Below are 16921 nucleotides of genomic sequence, written 5' to 3'. Positions count from 1 at the left end.
CTTCCTAAGTTAGGAGATAGAAAGTCATAAAACAACATCTGTGAAACAAAGGCACACACAATACCAGAAAATAAAAATAACTATCAACAGAAAGTAAACGTAAGCCCTTAACACAGAGAGCACTGATGGTTTTTCGATAGAAAACTAATCCGGGGTCAAGCAATGAACATAACCTGATTGAGCAACATCACCTGATTCCCTAAAATGTACTGCAGTGATTCACAGAGTTAGTATTCAGTCTAATGTATTATCAAGGGAGATTATGCCGCAGTTGATGTTTTTTTCGTGCACTTTATGCTTTACAGTTGGGGCTTAGGGACATTCTGTGGAGAATTTATCATGCAGTCATAATATGAATGAGCAAAAATTGCCCACAGCAATCATTCATGGTGCAATGGTATAGGAATTGACATCAGACAACGGGAAAGTTCTGTATTAAAGGGAAAATTCTGTATTAAACATCTGGACTCAAAGCCTTGATTTCAACTCTGCAAAAGCAGCAAGCATGGGGTCACTGCGGAAAGAATGCAGCTCACCCGAGTTCAAGGAAGTGAGGAAGGTGACAGTTCAATACACTCAACTCCCTCCTTAGCTCAGTGTCAATGAAATGAGGACAGCAGGTGTGTGTTTGGCACATGCAGCAGGAAGTTACAGCAAGATGCCCAAGGCAACTATTTCCAGGGATTACCAGCACACCAACCAGTATTTGTCTCTATGACCAAAATGAATCTCAGTATTCCTCCCCACAGTCATTGTATATGGGAGTCAGCACAGACTAAGGAATCATCGATTGGTTGCAGCATAGAAGGAGGCCACTTGGCCCATTGTGTCTATGCTGGCTCTCAGCAAGGGTAACTCATCTAGCCCCACTGCTGTGCCTTTTCTCCACAGCTCTGTAATATTAATCTCTTCAGGTAATTATCAAATTCTCTTTTGAAGACAGGTGTGACAGGGTGGCACAGTGGTTAGCACTGCTCCCTCACACGGCCAGGGAACGGGTTCAATTCCTGTCTTGGGTCACTGTCTGCGTGGAGTTTGCACTTTTTCCTGTGCCTGCGTGGGTTTCCTCCAGGTGCTCCGGTTTACTCCCACATGCCAAAAATGTGCAGGTTCGGTGGATTGGCCATGTTAAAACAATTGCCCCTCAGTCCATGATGTACAGGTTACGTTATGGGGATAGGGCGGGGCAGTGGGCCGAGACAGGGTGCTCTTTTAGAGGGTTGGTGTGGACTCGATGGGTCAAATGTCCTTCACTGCAGGAATTCTAATGTTCTAAGACCTCTATTGAATCAACCATATCACACTCGCAAGAAGTCCATTCCAGATCCAAACCACTTGGTGCTTAAAAAAGATTTCCATCACCATTGGTTCTTTTGCCAGTCGTCTTAAATTGGAGTCCCTCTTGTGCCCAAGCCTTCTGCCGACAGGAATGATTTCTCCCTATCCACCCTGTCCAGACCCCTCACGATTCTGAACACCTCCATCAATCTCTTCGCAATCTTCTCTACTAAAAGTAGAAAAAGCCCAGCTTCTTCACGTAACTATTCCTCATCACCCAAACCACTGTTGTGAATCTTTTCTGCACCCTCTCTAATGCCTTCACATCCTCTTTAAAGAAACTGAAGCAGTGTTTTATACAGAGTCGGCATAATGTCCTTGCTATTGTGCTCTATTTTCCTATTTACAAATCCCAGGATTTCATCTGCTTTATTTAACCGCTTCCTCAACTTTTGGATCACCTTCAATGATTTGTACATATAAATACCCCAGGTTCCTACACTGTCTTTAGAATTGCATTCTTTATTTTCTATTGCCTCTTGTCACTCTTCCTAGAAACATGTAGGGCACTTCACACTTCTCTGCATTATATTTAATCTGCCACAATGAAATGATGGCATAGTGGGAATGTCACTGAACCAGTAATCCAGAGGCCGAGGCTAATGCTGTGTGGCATGTGGGCTCTAATCCCACCGGGGCAGCTGGTGGAGATGGAATTTCAGTGAACAAATCTGGAATATAAAGCTAGTCTCGGTAAAGGTGACCGTGGAATGAATTATTGCAAAAGCTCATCTGCTTCTATCATGCCCTATAGTGAAGGAAATCTGCCATCCTTGCCCAGGCATACATGTGAATCCAGACCCACAGCAATGTGGTTGATTCTTAACTGCCCCCTGAAATGGTCTGGCAAGCTACTGAGTTCAAGGGCAAATAAGGATGGGCAACAAATGCTGGCCTTGCTAGCGACGTCCACATCCCATGAAAGAATAAAGAACAATATTCTTGCCCACCCATTCCATCAGAGCTCGGCTATGTCCTTTGCAATTATATCATTGACCTATAAGTTTTGTGTCATCTGCAAATGGTGAAATTATGCCCTGTACACCCAAGTCGAGGCGTGGAATTCTCCCACCTCCTCGTGGTGGGAACAGGGAGGGTCTCCTGCTGCGGAGGCCGATGGCAAACCATGCCGTATCCTCCATCCTCGGCATAATTAATTATGCATTTTGTGCCATCTTCCATGACGGGGCGGGCTTGACGGTGCGTGTCCTGCCATCATACCTGGGTGCCGTATTGAAAACATGGTAGGGTGCACTTTCCAAGAGCCGGTGCAGACTCGATGGGCTGAATGGCCTCCTTCTGCACTGTAAATTCTATGATCTATGATCATTGACCCACCGTCAAGAAAAGAAATGGACCTCCTGAAGAAGAAGATGGACTGCCAGGAACACACTGACGCTGGACGATGGACCTCCGCGCAGACACGGAATCTGGAAGATCCATCTGATAGATGCCCCCCCACCCACTGCTGTGGTGTTCCTGGGTCACTGGCGGCCTCCATCCTGAACTCGAAAGCCGCCCCATGCCTTCTTCAGGTTAGTCCCGACCTTTGCACGGCAGGTTGTTCCAGATGTGTTCTGAACCAGCATGTTTGCCTGGTGTCGTGTATTGGGCGTGAAGAGGAAGATTCCAGTCAGGCCTTCATTTGCCTCTCATTAGCAGGATGCAGATCGGTTTCACGCTGCAAAATTCCCGATCTGCCATGAAAGGCAGCATCGGAAAGTATACATGGGAAATTCACGCCGGCGTGAAACAAAATTTTGCACCTCTTGCTGAATGTACCATAAGACCATAATGTGGAGTTGCCGGCATTGGACTGGGCTGAGCTTAGAAAGAAGTCTTACAACACCAGGTTAAAGTCCAACAGGTTTATTTCGAATCACTAGCTTTCGGAGTACATTCAGGTGAATGGCACTTCTTTGATGCAGATAGTGATCCCTGATAAGCTGCACCTCTCTCACCAGATTAATAGCAACAAATAATCTATTTCCCAGTTGTGTGTTCCCCTCACCTTCAGCGAATGTACATAAAACTCCTGCCAGCACTGCCACGTGTCTGACCAACTTGGGGGAAATCGATTACTGCCCGTGTCCTCTGAATGTCCTCGTCATTCACCTGAGGAAGGAGCAGTGCTCCGAAAGCTAGTGATTCGAAATAAACCTGTTGGACTTTAACCTGGTGTGATAAGAACATAAGACATAGGAGCAGAATTAGGCCACTCGGCCCATCGAGTCTGCTCCGCAATTCAATTATTTGAGCTGGAAGCTCGTTCTGCCATTCAATCATGGCTGATATTTTCTCATCCCCATTCTCCTGCCTTCCCCCCCATAAGCCCTGATCCCCTTATTAATCAGGAACCTATGTATCTCTGTCTTAAAGACACTCAGTGATTTGGCCTCCACAGCCTTCTGCGGCAAAGAGTTCCACAGATTCACCACCCTCTGGTTGAAGAAATTCCTCCTCATCTCTGTTTTAAAGGAGCGTCCCTTTAGTCTGAGATGGTGTCCTCTGGTTCTAGTTTTTCCTACAAGTGGAAACATCCTCTCCACGTCCACTCTATCCAGGCCTCGCAGTATCATGTAAGTTTCAATAAGATCCCCTCTCATCCTTCCAAATTCCAACAAGTACAGACCCAGAGTCCTCAACCGTTCCTCATACGACAAGTTGTTCATTCCAGGGATCATTCTTGTGAACCTCCTCTGGACCGTTTCCTAGGCCAGCACATCCTTCCTTAGATACGGTGGCCAAAACTGCTCACAGTACTCCAAAGAGGGTCTGACCAGAGCCTTATACAGCCTCAGAAGTCCATCCCTGGTCTTATATTCCAGCCGTGTTGAAATGAATGCTAACATTGCATTTGCCTTCCTAACTGCCAAGTGAACCTGCACATTAACCTTAAGAGAATCGTGAACAAGGACTCCCAAGTCACTTTGTGCTTCTGATTTCCTAAGCATTTCCCCATTTAGAAAATAGTCTATGCCTAAATTAGGGTTACAGCACAATCGCTTCACAGCTCCAGGTCCCAGGTTCGATTCCGGCTTGGGTCACTGTCTGTGCGGAGTCTGCACATCCTCCCAGTGTGTGCATGGGTTTCCTCCAGGTGCTCCGGTTTCCTCCCACAGTCCAAAGATGTGCAGGTTAGGTGGATTGGCCATGATAAATTGCCCTTAGTGTCCAAAATTGCCCTTAGTGTTGGGTGGGGTTACTGGGTTATGGGGATGGGGTGGAGGTGTTAACCTTGGGTAGGGTGCTCTTTCCAGGAGCCGGTGCAGAGTCGATGGGCCGAATGGCCTCCTTCTGCACTGTAAATTCTATGTAAATTCCTCCTTCCAAAGTGCATGACTTCACACTTTTCCACATTGTATTTCATTTGCCACTTCTTTGCCCACTCTCCTAACCTGTCGAAATGCTTCTGCAGCCCCCTTACTTCATCAATACTACCTGTCCCTCGACAGATCTTTGCATCATCTGCAAACTTAGCAACAATGCCCTCAGTTGCTTCTTCCTTTCTTCCATACCCACCATTCGTCCCACCGACAGGAGCATAGGGGGAATTCCACCCTCAGTCATGAATATACATGAAGAGAAATCTCACTCTGCATCTAGCTGCTCTATTTCCAACCTAAGGATGGATTTGCAGCTGACACCAGGAATGTTTGAAATGGGAAATGTTTCAATTCATAACGTTAAGCACAAAAAAAAACACGCACAACAAACCAAAACAAGGAGCGACTGCAATGCCATCTCAGGGACCAGTCAACAATATTTATGTTGTTAAATCTACGTTTCCCCCTTTAATGGCATAATCAGTATCCTTTGGTGAGATTACTAATTACTTTCAAGTTATCTCCTTCTTGTAATATAACTGATATCATCATCCTTAATTCGGAGTTTTGCCAACAACTTAATCTAGCAGAGAGTTAATTCAAGATATCAGGAAACTACCAGTCTGATCACAGTCGGGATCTCCGCAGCTGCAAATTCTGGTTCTAGAAAAGCAGAGGTTCAGCCAGTTCCAGTATATGCTGAACTCCTCTCCTTGAAAAAAAAACTTCATTGCTACTTTTCCTTGGGTTTGGAGCTGCATCTTTTGATGTTGATTTTTTAAGGCAGGAGATGTCCCTGACAGTGCTCAAGAGAAACTATGTTGACAGTGAGTCACAGTCAAGACACTCTGTTCTCCACTCAGTCTAGACACAGTCAGACAGATTGCAATTAAAAATCTTTTCTGAAGGACCTGCGGAATAGCAGCAGCATCTGTGCATCTAGCTTTAGTCAGTCACGATGCCCTGATAACAAAAGGCTTCATGCCGTTGCACATACTTCATTTCCCACACCACACATTCCCAGTCTCTAGCCGGTCATCGGGGGAAGATGTTGAATGGAGGGAGACACTAGTGTCAAATGAGTCATTGCAAGTGTTTTCATTTATCTGCAGAGGCTGTTACATTCGCCAAGATCCCGCTTTTGCCAATATGCCAACCTTCGGGATGCACGCTGGCCGACCTTCGCGACACACATCACGATTGCTGTCTTTTAATGCAAAAGGGCATCTTCCAGATTCAGTGTCTGCGAGGAAGTCCATCGTCCAGCCTCAGTGTGTTCCTGGCAATCCATCTTCATCTTCAGGAAGTCCATCTTCTCTCCTCAACGGTGGGTCAATGATGTCAGGCATCTTTTCAGTATGATCCACCTCACGCAACTTAAATTAATTTTTAAAGAATTCCTTGGAAACAGTTATAGCCTGCAGTAATTCTGCACCCACCATTCAATCTTGTATCATTCAAGGATATGTTCTCTCCTCCCATTTGGAATGAGTGTCAATGCAGTCATGCATTGTCTTACATGAATGCTGCCTGGCCTGCTTCACTCCTCACATCCTGAATGTGATGATTCGCAACACACACAATTTACAGTGCAGAAGGAGGCCAATCGGCCCATTGAGTCTGCACCGGCTCTTGGAAAGAGCACCCCACCCAAGGTCAATACCTCCACCCTATCCCCATAACCCAGTAACCCCACCCAACACTGACGGCAATTTTGGACACTAAGGGCAATTTATCATGGCCAATCCACCTAACCTGCACATCTTTGGACTGTGGGAGGAAACCGGAGCACCCGGAGGAAACCCACGCATACACGGGGAGGATGTGCAGACTCCGCACAGACAGTGACCCAAGCCGGAATCGAACCTGGGACCCTGGAGCTGTGAATCATTTGTGCTATCCACAATGCTACCGTGCTGCAACAGGGTAGAGTTTCACATGATTGATACAATTGACCTGCTTAAAGCCTTTCCAAAGAGTTGATTGCGTGAATAGACATAAATGTTTTCCTCTGATGGGGAAGCCCGTATTTAATGTGAGCTAGATTGTTCAGGGTGATATCAAGGAGCACTTCTTCACATGTGGCACAAACTGGCCATTAATGTTCCATATGGACACTGCCATTTGAAATATTGTACACAATTTGTGTTGTTTAGCATACTCTTTCATTTTTGCCAAAGTTGAATGGTACACAGTTTATGCCAGTGAGGGAGCAAACAGATTCTGTGGCATTCTATAGACAGCCGATCACCTTACTCTGTTAATGCCTTTGCATAAACTAGAACAGCAAGATCAAAATTGAGGACTGTGATCTTAATAAAGGCAATTGGCAGTTCCAGGTTGTCAGCTCATTGGGAGGAATCGGATGCTTTTCCTGGCATACCAGGTGCAACCAGAGTAATTTTGGACTGCAGGCTTTTGGTACTTTCTGAGATCTCTCGGAGTTCTTCGTTTCTCTTGCTCCTGCTCCACTAAATCAGATGAGAAAGGGGCAGTGAAAGCATTATTGTACCACTCCTACTTCAGATGCAGCCGGTGAGAAGCGTTAATTGTCTCCTCATCTGGGGAGGAAGCTCCTCCTCCGAGATCTGTCAGCCAATCAGATGGCTGTCAGCTCTCTGGCCCCAGCGGCATCAATCGGAGCGATGGCCACGACTGTGACTGCATTCAGTCCTGGACACTGAGGAGCCAGGAGACAAATGTGAGGTTATTATTAGGGCTGGGGTGGAAGTGGAGGGCTATCACCAAGGCCTGCAAGTTTAGCCCCAGTGGGGGCACAGTGCCCACTGGAATTTATATGGCCACCCTGCCTTCAAACTGGCCGGAAGTGGGAGAGCATAAAATCCAGCCCATAGTTTACGGTGCCTCAAAGACCTGGGAACAGATACATGAGAAGCCAATTTATTTAAAGAAACTTGGCAAAGTAACGCAAACCAATAATGTCATAATAATAATAATAATCTTTATTATTGTCACAAGTAGACTTACATTAACACTGAAACGAAGTTATGCGAAAATTTCCTAGTGGCCACACTACGGCGCCTGTTCGGGTACACCGATGGAGAATTCAGAATGCCCAAAGCATGTCTTTCGGAACTCATGGGAGGAAACCGGAGCACCTGCAGGAAACCCACGCAGACACGGGGAGAACGGGCAGACTCTGCACAGACCCAAGCCGGAATCAAACCTGGGACTCTGGTGCTGAGAAGCAACAGTGCTAACCACTGTGCTACAGTGCCACCCTTAGAATCCATACATTGCAGAAGGAGGTCCTTCGGCCTATAGAGCCTGCACTGACCATCTGAAAGAGCACCCTACCGAAGGTTAGACTCCACACTATCCCCGTAACCCAACCTAACCTTTTGGATACTCGGGGCAATATAGCATGGCAAATCCACCTAACTTGCACATCTTTGGGCTGTGGGAAGAAACCGGAGCACCCGGAGGAAACCTACGCAGACACGGGGAGAAAGTGCAAACTCCACACAGACAGTCATCCAAGGTCGGAACTGAACCCGGGTCCCTGACACTGTGAGGCAGCGGTGCTAACCCATGCGTCAAGTAAGTGGCTCAGGATGTCATCAAATGTCGTCTATCAGCCTGTCCCACATTTACTGCTTATCTATGTCAAACCTAAATCTTTACATCTTTTTATTGGCATACCCATACCGGATGTAAATTCAGAACAGAAATGCGGAGACATTTCTTCAGCCAGAGAGTGGTGGGCCTGTGGAATTCATTGCCGCGGAGTGCAGTGGAGGCCGGGACGCTAAATGGCTTCAAGGCAGAGATAGATAAATTCTTGATGTTGCGAGGAATTAAGGGCTACGGGGAGAATGCTGGCAGGTGGAGTTGAAATGCCCATCAGCCATGATTGAATGGCGGAGTGGACTCGATGGGCCGAATGGCCTTACTTCCACTCCTATGTCTTATGGTCTTATGTAGATTATGTGCAAGATTCCCCGTTCCCCTAACCATGCGATTCTCGGCAGTGTGGCATTCGCTGGCAGGGGATTCTCTACTCCCGCCACTTGTCAATGGGATTTCCCATCGACTTCCAGTGGCAGTTATGCAGCAGTAAGCCACACATTTGGAAGCTCCCGTTTTAAAGAGATTTTTCGGCTCTTTTGAGAGCCCAAAACGGAAATTTTTCGACGTCTCCCGGTGGGGGAAGGTGTGCTGAACGACTTTCCCTGCAGTCCATGACTCGAACTCGGAGTGGAAAGGTGGAAAAAACACCAGCAGCTCCTCAGAAAAAACGGGGGAAGGGATCCAAGATGGCCACCGACAAAGCTCCAGAGGAATGGAGACTCTGGGCCCAGAAACAACAAACTGATCTCCTGCGCTGCTTTAAAGAATTCAAGGATGAAGTACTGAGCTCTCTGCAGGAAACAAACAGAAGGCTGTCAGAGATTCAGTCCACCCAGGGTGCTGCCATCAAGAAGTTGCAGACGCAGGCCATTGAACGAGAGGAGGAGGCCGTGGTCCTCGTGAGTAAGGTGGAGGGGCACGAAGCACTCCACAAGAAGTGGCAGGAACACTTTGAGGAGCTGGATCACCGCATGAGGCGGAAAAACCTGCGGATCTTGGGCCTTGCAGAGGGGCTGGAGGGATCGGACCTGACAGCCTATGTGGCTGTAATGCTGAATTCGCTAGTGGGGGCCGGATCTCTCCATCTGCCCTTGGAGCTGGAGGTAGCGCACAGGGTGCTGGCCAGGAGGCCCAAGGAAGATGAACCCCCGCGTGCGGTGCTGGTGAGGTTCCACCGGTTCAGTGATCGGGAGTGCGTGCTGCGCTGGGCCAAGAAGGTGAAGAGCAGCAATTGGGAGAATGGGGTAGTGCGGATCTACCAGGACTGGAGTGCGGAGGTGGCTAAGCGGCGGTCCGGATTTAATCGGACGAAAGACGTGCTTTATAGAAAAAAGATAAAGTTCGGAATGTTGCCGCCCGCGCGCCTGTGGGTAACTTATTCGGACCGGCATTATTATTTCGATTCCCCGGAGGAGGCGTGGGCCTTCGTGCGGACGGAGAAACTGGACTTGAACTAGGGGTTGGGGGTTGCGAGGTCGGCTATAAGATATTAGTGCTGGATTCTGCTGTTGCTGTGTTCTCTTTTTCTTCTGTTGTTTTCTTCTTGTTTTAGTACTTTTGCAATTTCGATATGGTTATTTACGGAGGGGTTGTTCTGCTATGTTTTTGTTTTTGTGCTGTGGGACATTGTCTGGGCTGTGTATCTTGAGGGGAGGGTCGGGGGGGTATGTTGTATTCTATGCCGGAGTGGGGGTATGGAGTGGGGCTGATATTTGGGAGCTGCGTCAGAAGGGTGTGGTGGGGCAGTGCAAAAGCGCGGGCTTTCCTCTGGTTTCCCGTGCTGCGGGGCTGGGGGGTGGAGATGGTGACGGGGGAGGCGGGGCCTTAACTGGTTCTTCCCCGCGCTGGAGTGGTGCCAGGAGGGGGGATAGATTGGGGGATGATCCCACTTCGGGAGGGGTCGGGCTATTGGCGGGAGTTTCCGGGGTCAGCAGAAGTTAGCTGACCCACGGAAGTACAATGGAGGACGGTTCGCGGCTGGGAGGGTTCCTAGCCTGGGGGGGAAGGGAGGGGGGGAAAGGGGAATACAGGGTTGCTGCTGGTAGGGTCAAGAAGGAGCTGGTGGGGGCTGGGGGGACAGAGGTGAGGGGTTGTCGCTATGGGGACGGGGTCGAGCAGGGGGTGCTGGCCTGGGGCGGGCAGTCAACGGGCTATGGCTAGCCGACGGGGGAGGGGGGCGGGACGCCCTCTGATCCGGTTGGTCACCTGGAATGTGAGAGGGTTGAATGGGCCGTGAAGCGGTCGAGGGTACTGGCTCACCTGAAGGGGCTAAAGGCGGATGTGGCAATGCTTCAGGAGACCCACCTGAGGGTGGCGGACCAGGTCCGCCTGAGGAAGGGATGGGTGGGGCAGGTTTTCCACTCGGGGTTGGATGTGAGGAACCGGGGAGTGGCGATTCTGGTGGGGAAAAATGTGTTGTTTGAGGCATCGGAGGTGGTGGCGGATAAGGGGGGTAGGTATGTGATGGTTAGGGGCAGGCTACAAGGAGAGAAGGTGGTACTGGCTAGTGTGTATGCCCCAAATTGGGACGATGCGGGCTTTGTGAGGCGTATGTTGGGACGGATCCCGGATCTGGAGGCGGGAGGTCTGATCATAGGGGGGGACTTTAATACGGTGTTGGATCCTTCACTGGATCGGTCCAGCTCTAGGACGGGTAGGAGGCCGGCGGCGGCCAAGGTACTGAGAGGGTTTATGGACCAGATGGGTGGGGTGGATCCATGGAGGTTTGTAAGGCCGAGGGCACGCGAGTACTCTTTCTTCTCCCACGTACATAGGGTCTACTCTCGGATAGATTTCTTCGTGGTGAGTAGGGGACTGATTCCGAGAGTGGAGGAGGCCGCGTATTCGGCCATTGCAATCTCCGACCACGCTCCGCATTGGATAGAGTTGGAGATGGGAGAGGTGCGAGACCAACGTCCGTTGTGGCGGTTGGATGTGGGGTTGTTGGGGGAGGAGGAGGTGTGTAGGAGGGTCCGGGCAAGTATTGAGGGGTACCTTGAGGTGAATGATACGGGGGAGGTTCAGGTGGGGATGGTCTGGGAAGCCCTGAAGGCAGTAATTTGTGGGGAGCTGATATCAATCCGGGCACACAGGGAGAGGAGCGAGAGGAGTGAGAGGGATAGACTGGTGGGAAAGATGCTGGAGGTGGACAGGAGGTATGCAGAGGCACCAGAGGAGGGACTGTTGGGGGAGAGGCGCAGCCTGCAGGCTAAATTTGATTTGCTGACCACTAGAAAGGCGGAGGCACAGTGGAGGAAGGCACAAGGGGCAGTGTACGAACATGGTGAAAAGGCGAGTAGGATGCTGGCTCATCAGCTCCGTAAGCGGGATGCGGCTAAGGAGATTGCTGGAGTGAGAGACAAGAGTGGGAACGTGGTGCGGAAGGGGGTAGAGGTGAATGAGGTCTTCAAGGACTTTTACGGGGAACTGTACCGGTCGGAGCCAACGGGGGAGAGGGGGGGAATGAAGAGGTTCCTCGACGGGCTTTCTTTCCCGAAGGTGCAGGAGGAGAAGGTGGAGGGGCTGGGTGCGCCGATTGAGCTGGAGGAGCTAGTTAAGGGGATCGGGCAGATGCAGTCAGGGAAGGCACCGGGGCCGGATGGGTTCCCGGTGGAATTTTATAAAAAGTTCGTGGACCTAGTGGGCCCCTTGCTGGTGCGGACACTCAACGAAGCGTGGGAAGGGGGGACTTTGCCCCCGACGATGTCACGGGCACTGATCTCGTTAATTTTAAAGAAGGACAAGGACCCCCAGCAGTGTGGTTCATACAGGCCCATATCTCTCCTCAACGTGGATGCTAAGGTGCTGGCAAAAATCCTGGCCACCAGGATAGTGGACTGTGTGCCAGGGGTTGTGCATGAGGACCAGACAGGTTTTGTGAAGGGAAGGCAGCTGAACACGAATGTGCGGAGATTGCTGAATGTCATTATGATGCCGGCGATTGAGGGGGAGGCAGAGATAGTGGTGGCGCTGGATGCGGAGAAGGCCTTTGATAGAGTGGAGTGGGGGTACCTATGGGAGGTGTTGGGGAGGTTTGGATTTGGTGAAGGGTTCATTAGATGGGTAAGGCTGCTATATGAGGCCCCGATGGCGTGCGTGGCCACGAATAGGAAGAGGTCGGAGTACTTCCGGCTTTACCGAGGGACCAGGCAGGGTTGCCCCTTGTCCCCCTTGTTGTTTGCACTGGCAATCGAGCCGCTGGCGATGGCATTGAGAGATTCAGAGAGGTGGAGAGGCTTGGTGCGAGGTGGAGAGGAACATAGGGTGTCGTTGTATGCCGATGACCTGTTACTGTATGTGGCGGACCCGGTGGGAGGGATGCCGGGAGTGATGGAGTTACTAGCCAAGTTTGGGACCTTCTCAGGTTATAAGTTAAACTTAGGCAAGAGCGAGGTGTTTGTGGTGCACCCTGGAGACCAGGAGGAAGGAATTGGTAGGCTCCCGCTTAGGAGGGCAGGGGAGAGCTTTAGGTACCTGGGGGTGCAAGTGGCCAGGGACTGGGGGACTCTCCACAAGCATAACTTTACCAGACTGGTAGATCAGATGGAGGAGGAGTTCAGGAGGTGGGACATGCTGCCATTGTCGTTGGCGGGGAGGGTGCAGTCCGTCAAAATGACAGTGCTTCCGAGGTTCTTGTTCCTTTTTCAGTGCCTGCCCATATTTATCCCCAGGGCCTTCTTTAGGAGAGTGACCGGTAGTATCCTGAGCTTTGTGTGGGCACATGGGACTCCGAGAGTGAGGAGGGTGTTCCTGGAGCGAGGAAGGGATAGAGGCGGGCTGGCGCTGCCCAACCTTCTGGGGTACTATTGGGCAGCCAATGTGTCAATGGTGCGTAAATGGGTGATGGAGGGGGGAGGGGCGGCGTGGAAAAGAATGGAGATGGCGTCATGTAGAGGTACGAGCCTGGGTGCCATGGTAACGGCACCGTTGCCGCTCTCCCCCAAGAGGTATACCACGAGCCCGGTGGTGGCGGCGACCCTAAGAATCTGGGGACAGTGGAGACGGCATCGGGGGGAAACAGGGGGCTCGATGGAGGCTCCACTGGGTGGCAACCATCGGTTCATCCCGGGGAACACGGATGGGGGATTCAGGGGATGGCAAAGGGCGGGCATCAGCAAATTGAGGGACCTGTTTATTGGCGGAGGTTTGCGGGCCTGGGGGAACTGGAAGATAAATTTGGCCTTCCCCAGGGGAACATGTTCAGATACCTGCAGGTAAAGGCGTTTGCTAGGCGACAGGTAGAGGGATTCCCTTTGCTGCCCTCGCAGGGGACGATGGACAGAGTGCTTTCGGGGGTGTGGGTAGGAGAGGGGAAGGTGTCTGACATCTATAAGGTAATGCAGGAGGTGGAGGAGTCGTCAGTGGAGGAGCTGAAGGCTAAATGGGAGGAGGAACTCGGGGAGCAGATAGAGGACGGGACTTGGGCGGAGGCCTTGGAGAGAGTCAACTCTTCCTCCTCATGTGCGAGGCTTAGTCTCATCCAATTTAAGGTGCTGCACCGGGCCCACATGTCCGGGACTAGGATGAGTAGGTTCTTCGGGGGTGAGGACAGGTGCACCAGATGTTCGGGGAGTCCTGCGAACCACGCCCATATGTTCTGGGCATGCCCAGCACTGGAAGAATTCTGGAAGGGGGTGGCGGGGACGGTGTCGAGGGTGGTTGGATCCAGGGTCAAGCCAGGGTGGGGACTCGCGATTTTTGGGGTTGGGGTGGAGCCGGGAGTGCAGGAGGCGAAAGAGGCCGGGGTCCTGGCCTTTGCGTCCCTAGTAGCCCGTCGAAGGATTCTGCTACAGTGGAAGGATGCGAGGCCCCCAAGCGTGGAGACCTGGATCAGTGACATGGCGAGATTTATAAAATTGGAAAAGGTCAAATTTGCCCTGAGAGGATCAACACAAGGGTTCTATAAACGGTGGCAGCCTTTTCTGGACTTCCTGGCTCAGAGATAGGTATCTTGGTCAATAGCAGCAGCAACCCGGGGGGGGGGGGGGGGGGGGGGGGTGCATTATTGTAGTGTTTATTCTGTAACTTTATAGTGTGTTAATTTGCGTTGTTGTTAAAATGCTGGGTTGTTCATGGGGATGGGGCAAATGTATATGATTGTTAATATTATTGTTATTTTCGGTATTTTACTAAGGTGCGTTATTGTATAAAATCAAAATTTCTCAATAAAAATTATTTAAAAAAAAAAAAATGGGATTTCCCATCAAAGCCACCCCACACCGCTGCTGCCGGGAACATAGAATTCCAACAGCTGGAGAATTCCGGCTGAGAATTGATGCTTTGCTGCACTCGCACTTTTCAAAAATATTAGCCCCAGTATCGCTAAAGGAACAAACAGGAAAGATTAAATAGCATCCCTTCAGTGTGGTTAAAGATTGTGATTGGATCTGGTAATTACTCTCCCAGGAAACCTTGAACACAGATATGTCACACTGATGTATTTCCCTCATTTGAAAATGTTGTACCAATACAAGATCAACCAGCAAGAAGCGTTCAGAGGTCATGGGGATATTTTGAATGGCTGCTTTGCTCCCTGGGATCTCACATTTGGGTCATCAGATGAGCATCATGTGAAGCAACCACAGTATGAGTTGTGATTGTGTTGCTATTTTGCTGTAACTATATACACCTCCACTGGACCTATAATTCGTTTCGACACCAGGCACAATATCGCCTCCTCTGGTCTTGTACTTTTCTCCCTTTTGTCATTTGAACACTCTTCCTCCCTGTTATGATGATCTTTATTTTTCTCCCCGATTCAGCACTTGTGTGAAAGCTGTTCATTGCTAATGACTGCAGTATTTTGTTCATCGCTAACATCTCCCAGTTCTGATGAAAGGCCGGTGATCGGAAACGCTGAGCAGAATTTAATGCAATCTCGCTCGGTGAGGAGCTACTTAATAGGACGGAGGGTGGTTGGCGGGGTGCCTGCTGCTTTCCTGCCTCTGGCCTGATTACGTCCTGGCGGGAAGGCTCATGGACAGCCTTCCCGCCCTGCTGCCAATTAAGGTCCTTAAGTGGACAATTCGCACCAACCAAAGGCTTAATCCTGCCACTGATTGGCTGGCAACGCTCCACCCCAAGGTCCCTAATTGCAGGAAAGGCCAGATGCTGGCCACTTCATTGACACTTAATGCAGTGGCCGCCTCTCCTGAAGAGAGATAAGAACCCCACCATCTATATTAAATTTTGCCCCTAAACTCCATCTCTCCCTTTGCATGCGGCCTATCCTGCTAAACGTTTCCAGCTATTTTTAGCTTTTATTTCAGCTATCAAGCCCATCAGATATCAACACTCACTAAGTTGCCAAGAAAAGGAGGCCAAATTCAAATGAACATGTACATAGATTCAATTAAGAATTCCAGCATTCCATTTTCCATCTGTTGAGTAAAAATTCACACTCAAGAATAGCACTGGCCTGCAAATAATCAATGCATTCAGCGGGGTTCTCTGAGGGTTCTGCCGGAGGGCAGCACGGTAGCATTGTGGATAGCACAATCGCTTCACAGCTCCAGGGTCCCAGGTTCGATTCCGGCTTGGGTCACTGTCTGTGCGGAGTCTGCACATCCTCCCCGTGTGTGCGTGGGTTTCCTCCGGGTGCTCCGGTTTCCTCCCACAGTCCAAAGATGTGCAGGTTAGGTGGATTGGCCATGCTAAATTGCCCTTAGTGTCCAAAATTGCCATCAGTGTTGGGTGGGGTTGCTGGGTTATGGGGATAGGGTGGAGATGTTGACCTTGGGTAGGATGCTCTTTCCAAGAGCTGGTGCAGACTCGATGGGCCGAATGGCCTCCTTCTGCACTGTAAATTCTATGTAAAATGACCAAGTACTCTGCTATGGCGGGGCTAGAGAAAGTTCACCTCTGAACCATGTACACTCTTTCCTCACTTACCGGGTGATCCCAATAGGATTTGCACCACATCTTCATACAGCATCAGGGTGGCTGGGCGTTCTGGAAGGAGATAAAGGCTCACTGATGTAAACACTGTAAGGAAACAGGCAAAAGATAGAGATTTAGATCCATTGTTCTACTTATAATCTGTCCCAATTATTAAATCAGAAGACATTATGTTGAGTGCATTTCATCCATGACCCCTTGCTACCTTGGATGATCAAAAATGTTATCCAGTCGTTCACATTACATGAGTACCATGAACAAAATGGTTAGAAGACTTCTTCTCTAAGTGCTGCAGATTGAAGGTGGCATCAAATAAAATAGCAAACAATCTTTGAGAGATGGTACGGACAAAGAGCCACAATCTAGCGGCCCCGTTAGTGAAGGACGCAAATCCCAGAATGGCTGCTAATCTTGCGAACGGCCAAAAATGGGATTTGCGGCCCTTTCTCATTTTCATCAATTTTTTTAATTTATGGCATAATTACTGGGCTTGATGCTGTAGCACCTGCGATGTATCCTTCCCCTGCCACAATGGCTTGGCATTGAAAATGAAAACCAGTTGTGATGACCACGCCAGGGGCACACAGTGAGGTAGAGCCCCTGGGTAGTACGGGACTTTCCTCCCCCCACCCCACCCTCGGCACTGCCCCATGGCAGTTGTGTGGGGGGTGAATGCCCCAATGTTTGCATGGTGGTGGTGTTTCCCCTTCTGTGTGAGGGGGCAGTGGGGTGGGAGGGTGTTCCCCTTGTCTCAATCTCTGGAGGGGCAT

At 50.0% G+C, this 16921-nt stretch overlaps 1 protein-coding gene across 1 annotated transcript in view; it reads right to left on the bottom strand.

The window, feature by feature from the left end:
- Window positions 1–16921, bottom strand: part of fam171a2a (family with sequence similarity 171 member A2a) — a 370881-nt gene that overhangs the window by 161620 nt on the left and 192340 nt on the right. Inside the window, exon 3 of the mRNA XM_038778520.1 lies at window positions 16146–16238. Coding sequence (XP_038634448.1) covers window positions 16146–16238 — 93 coding nt within the window. The remainder of the gene's footprint in view (window positions 1–16145; window positions 16239–16921) is intronic.

The sequence above is a fragment of the Scyliorhinus canicula genome, chromosome 19 (genome assembly GCF_902713615.1).
Source record: "Scyliorhinus canicula chromosome 19, sScyCan1.1, whole genome shotgun sequence".
Taxonomy (NCBI): Eukaryota; Metazoa; Chordata; class Chondrichthyes; order Carcharhiniformes; family Scyliorhinidae; genus Scyliorhinus; species Scyliorhinus canicula.
Note: the sequence above shows the minus strand (reverse complement) of the source record. Positions and strands in the feature narration are given on the sequence as shown.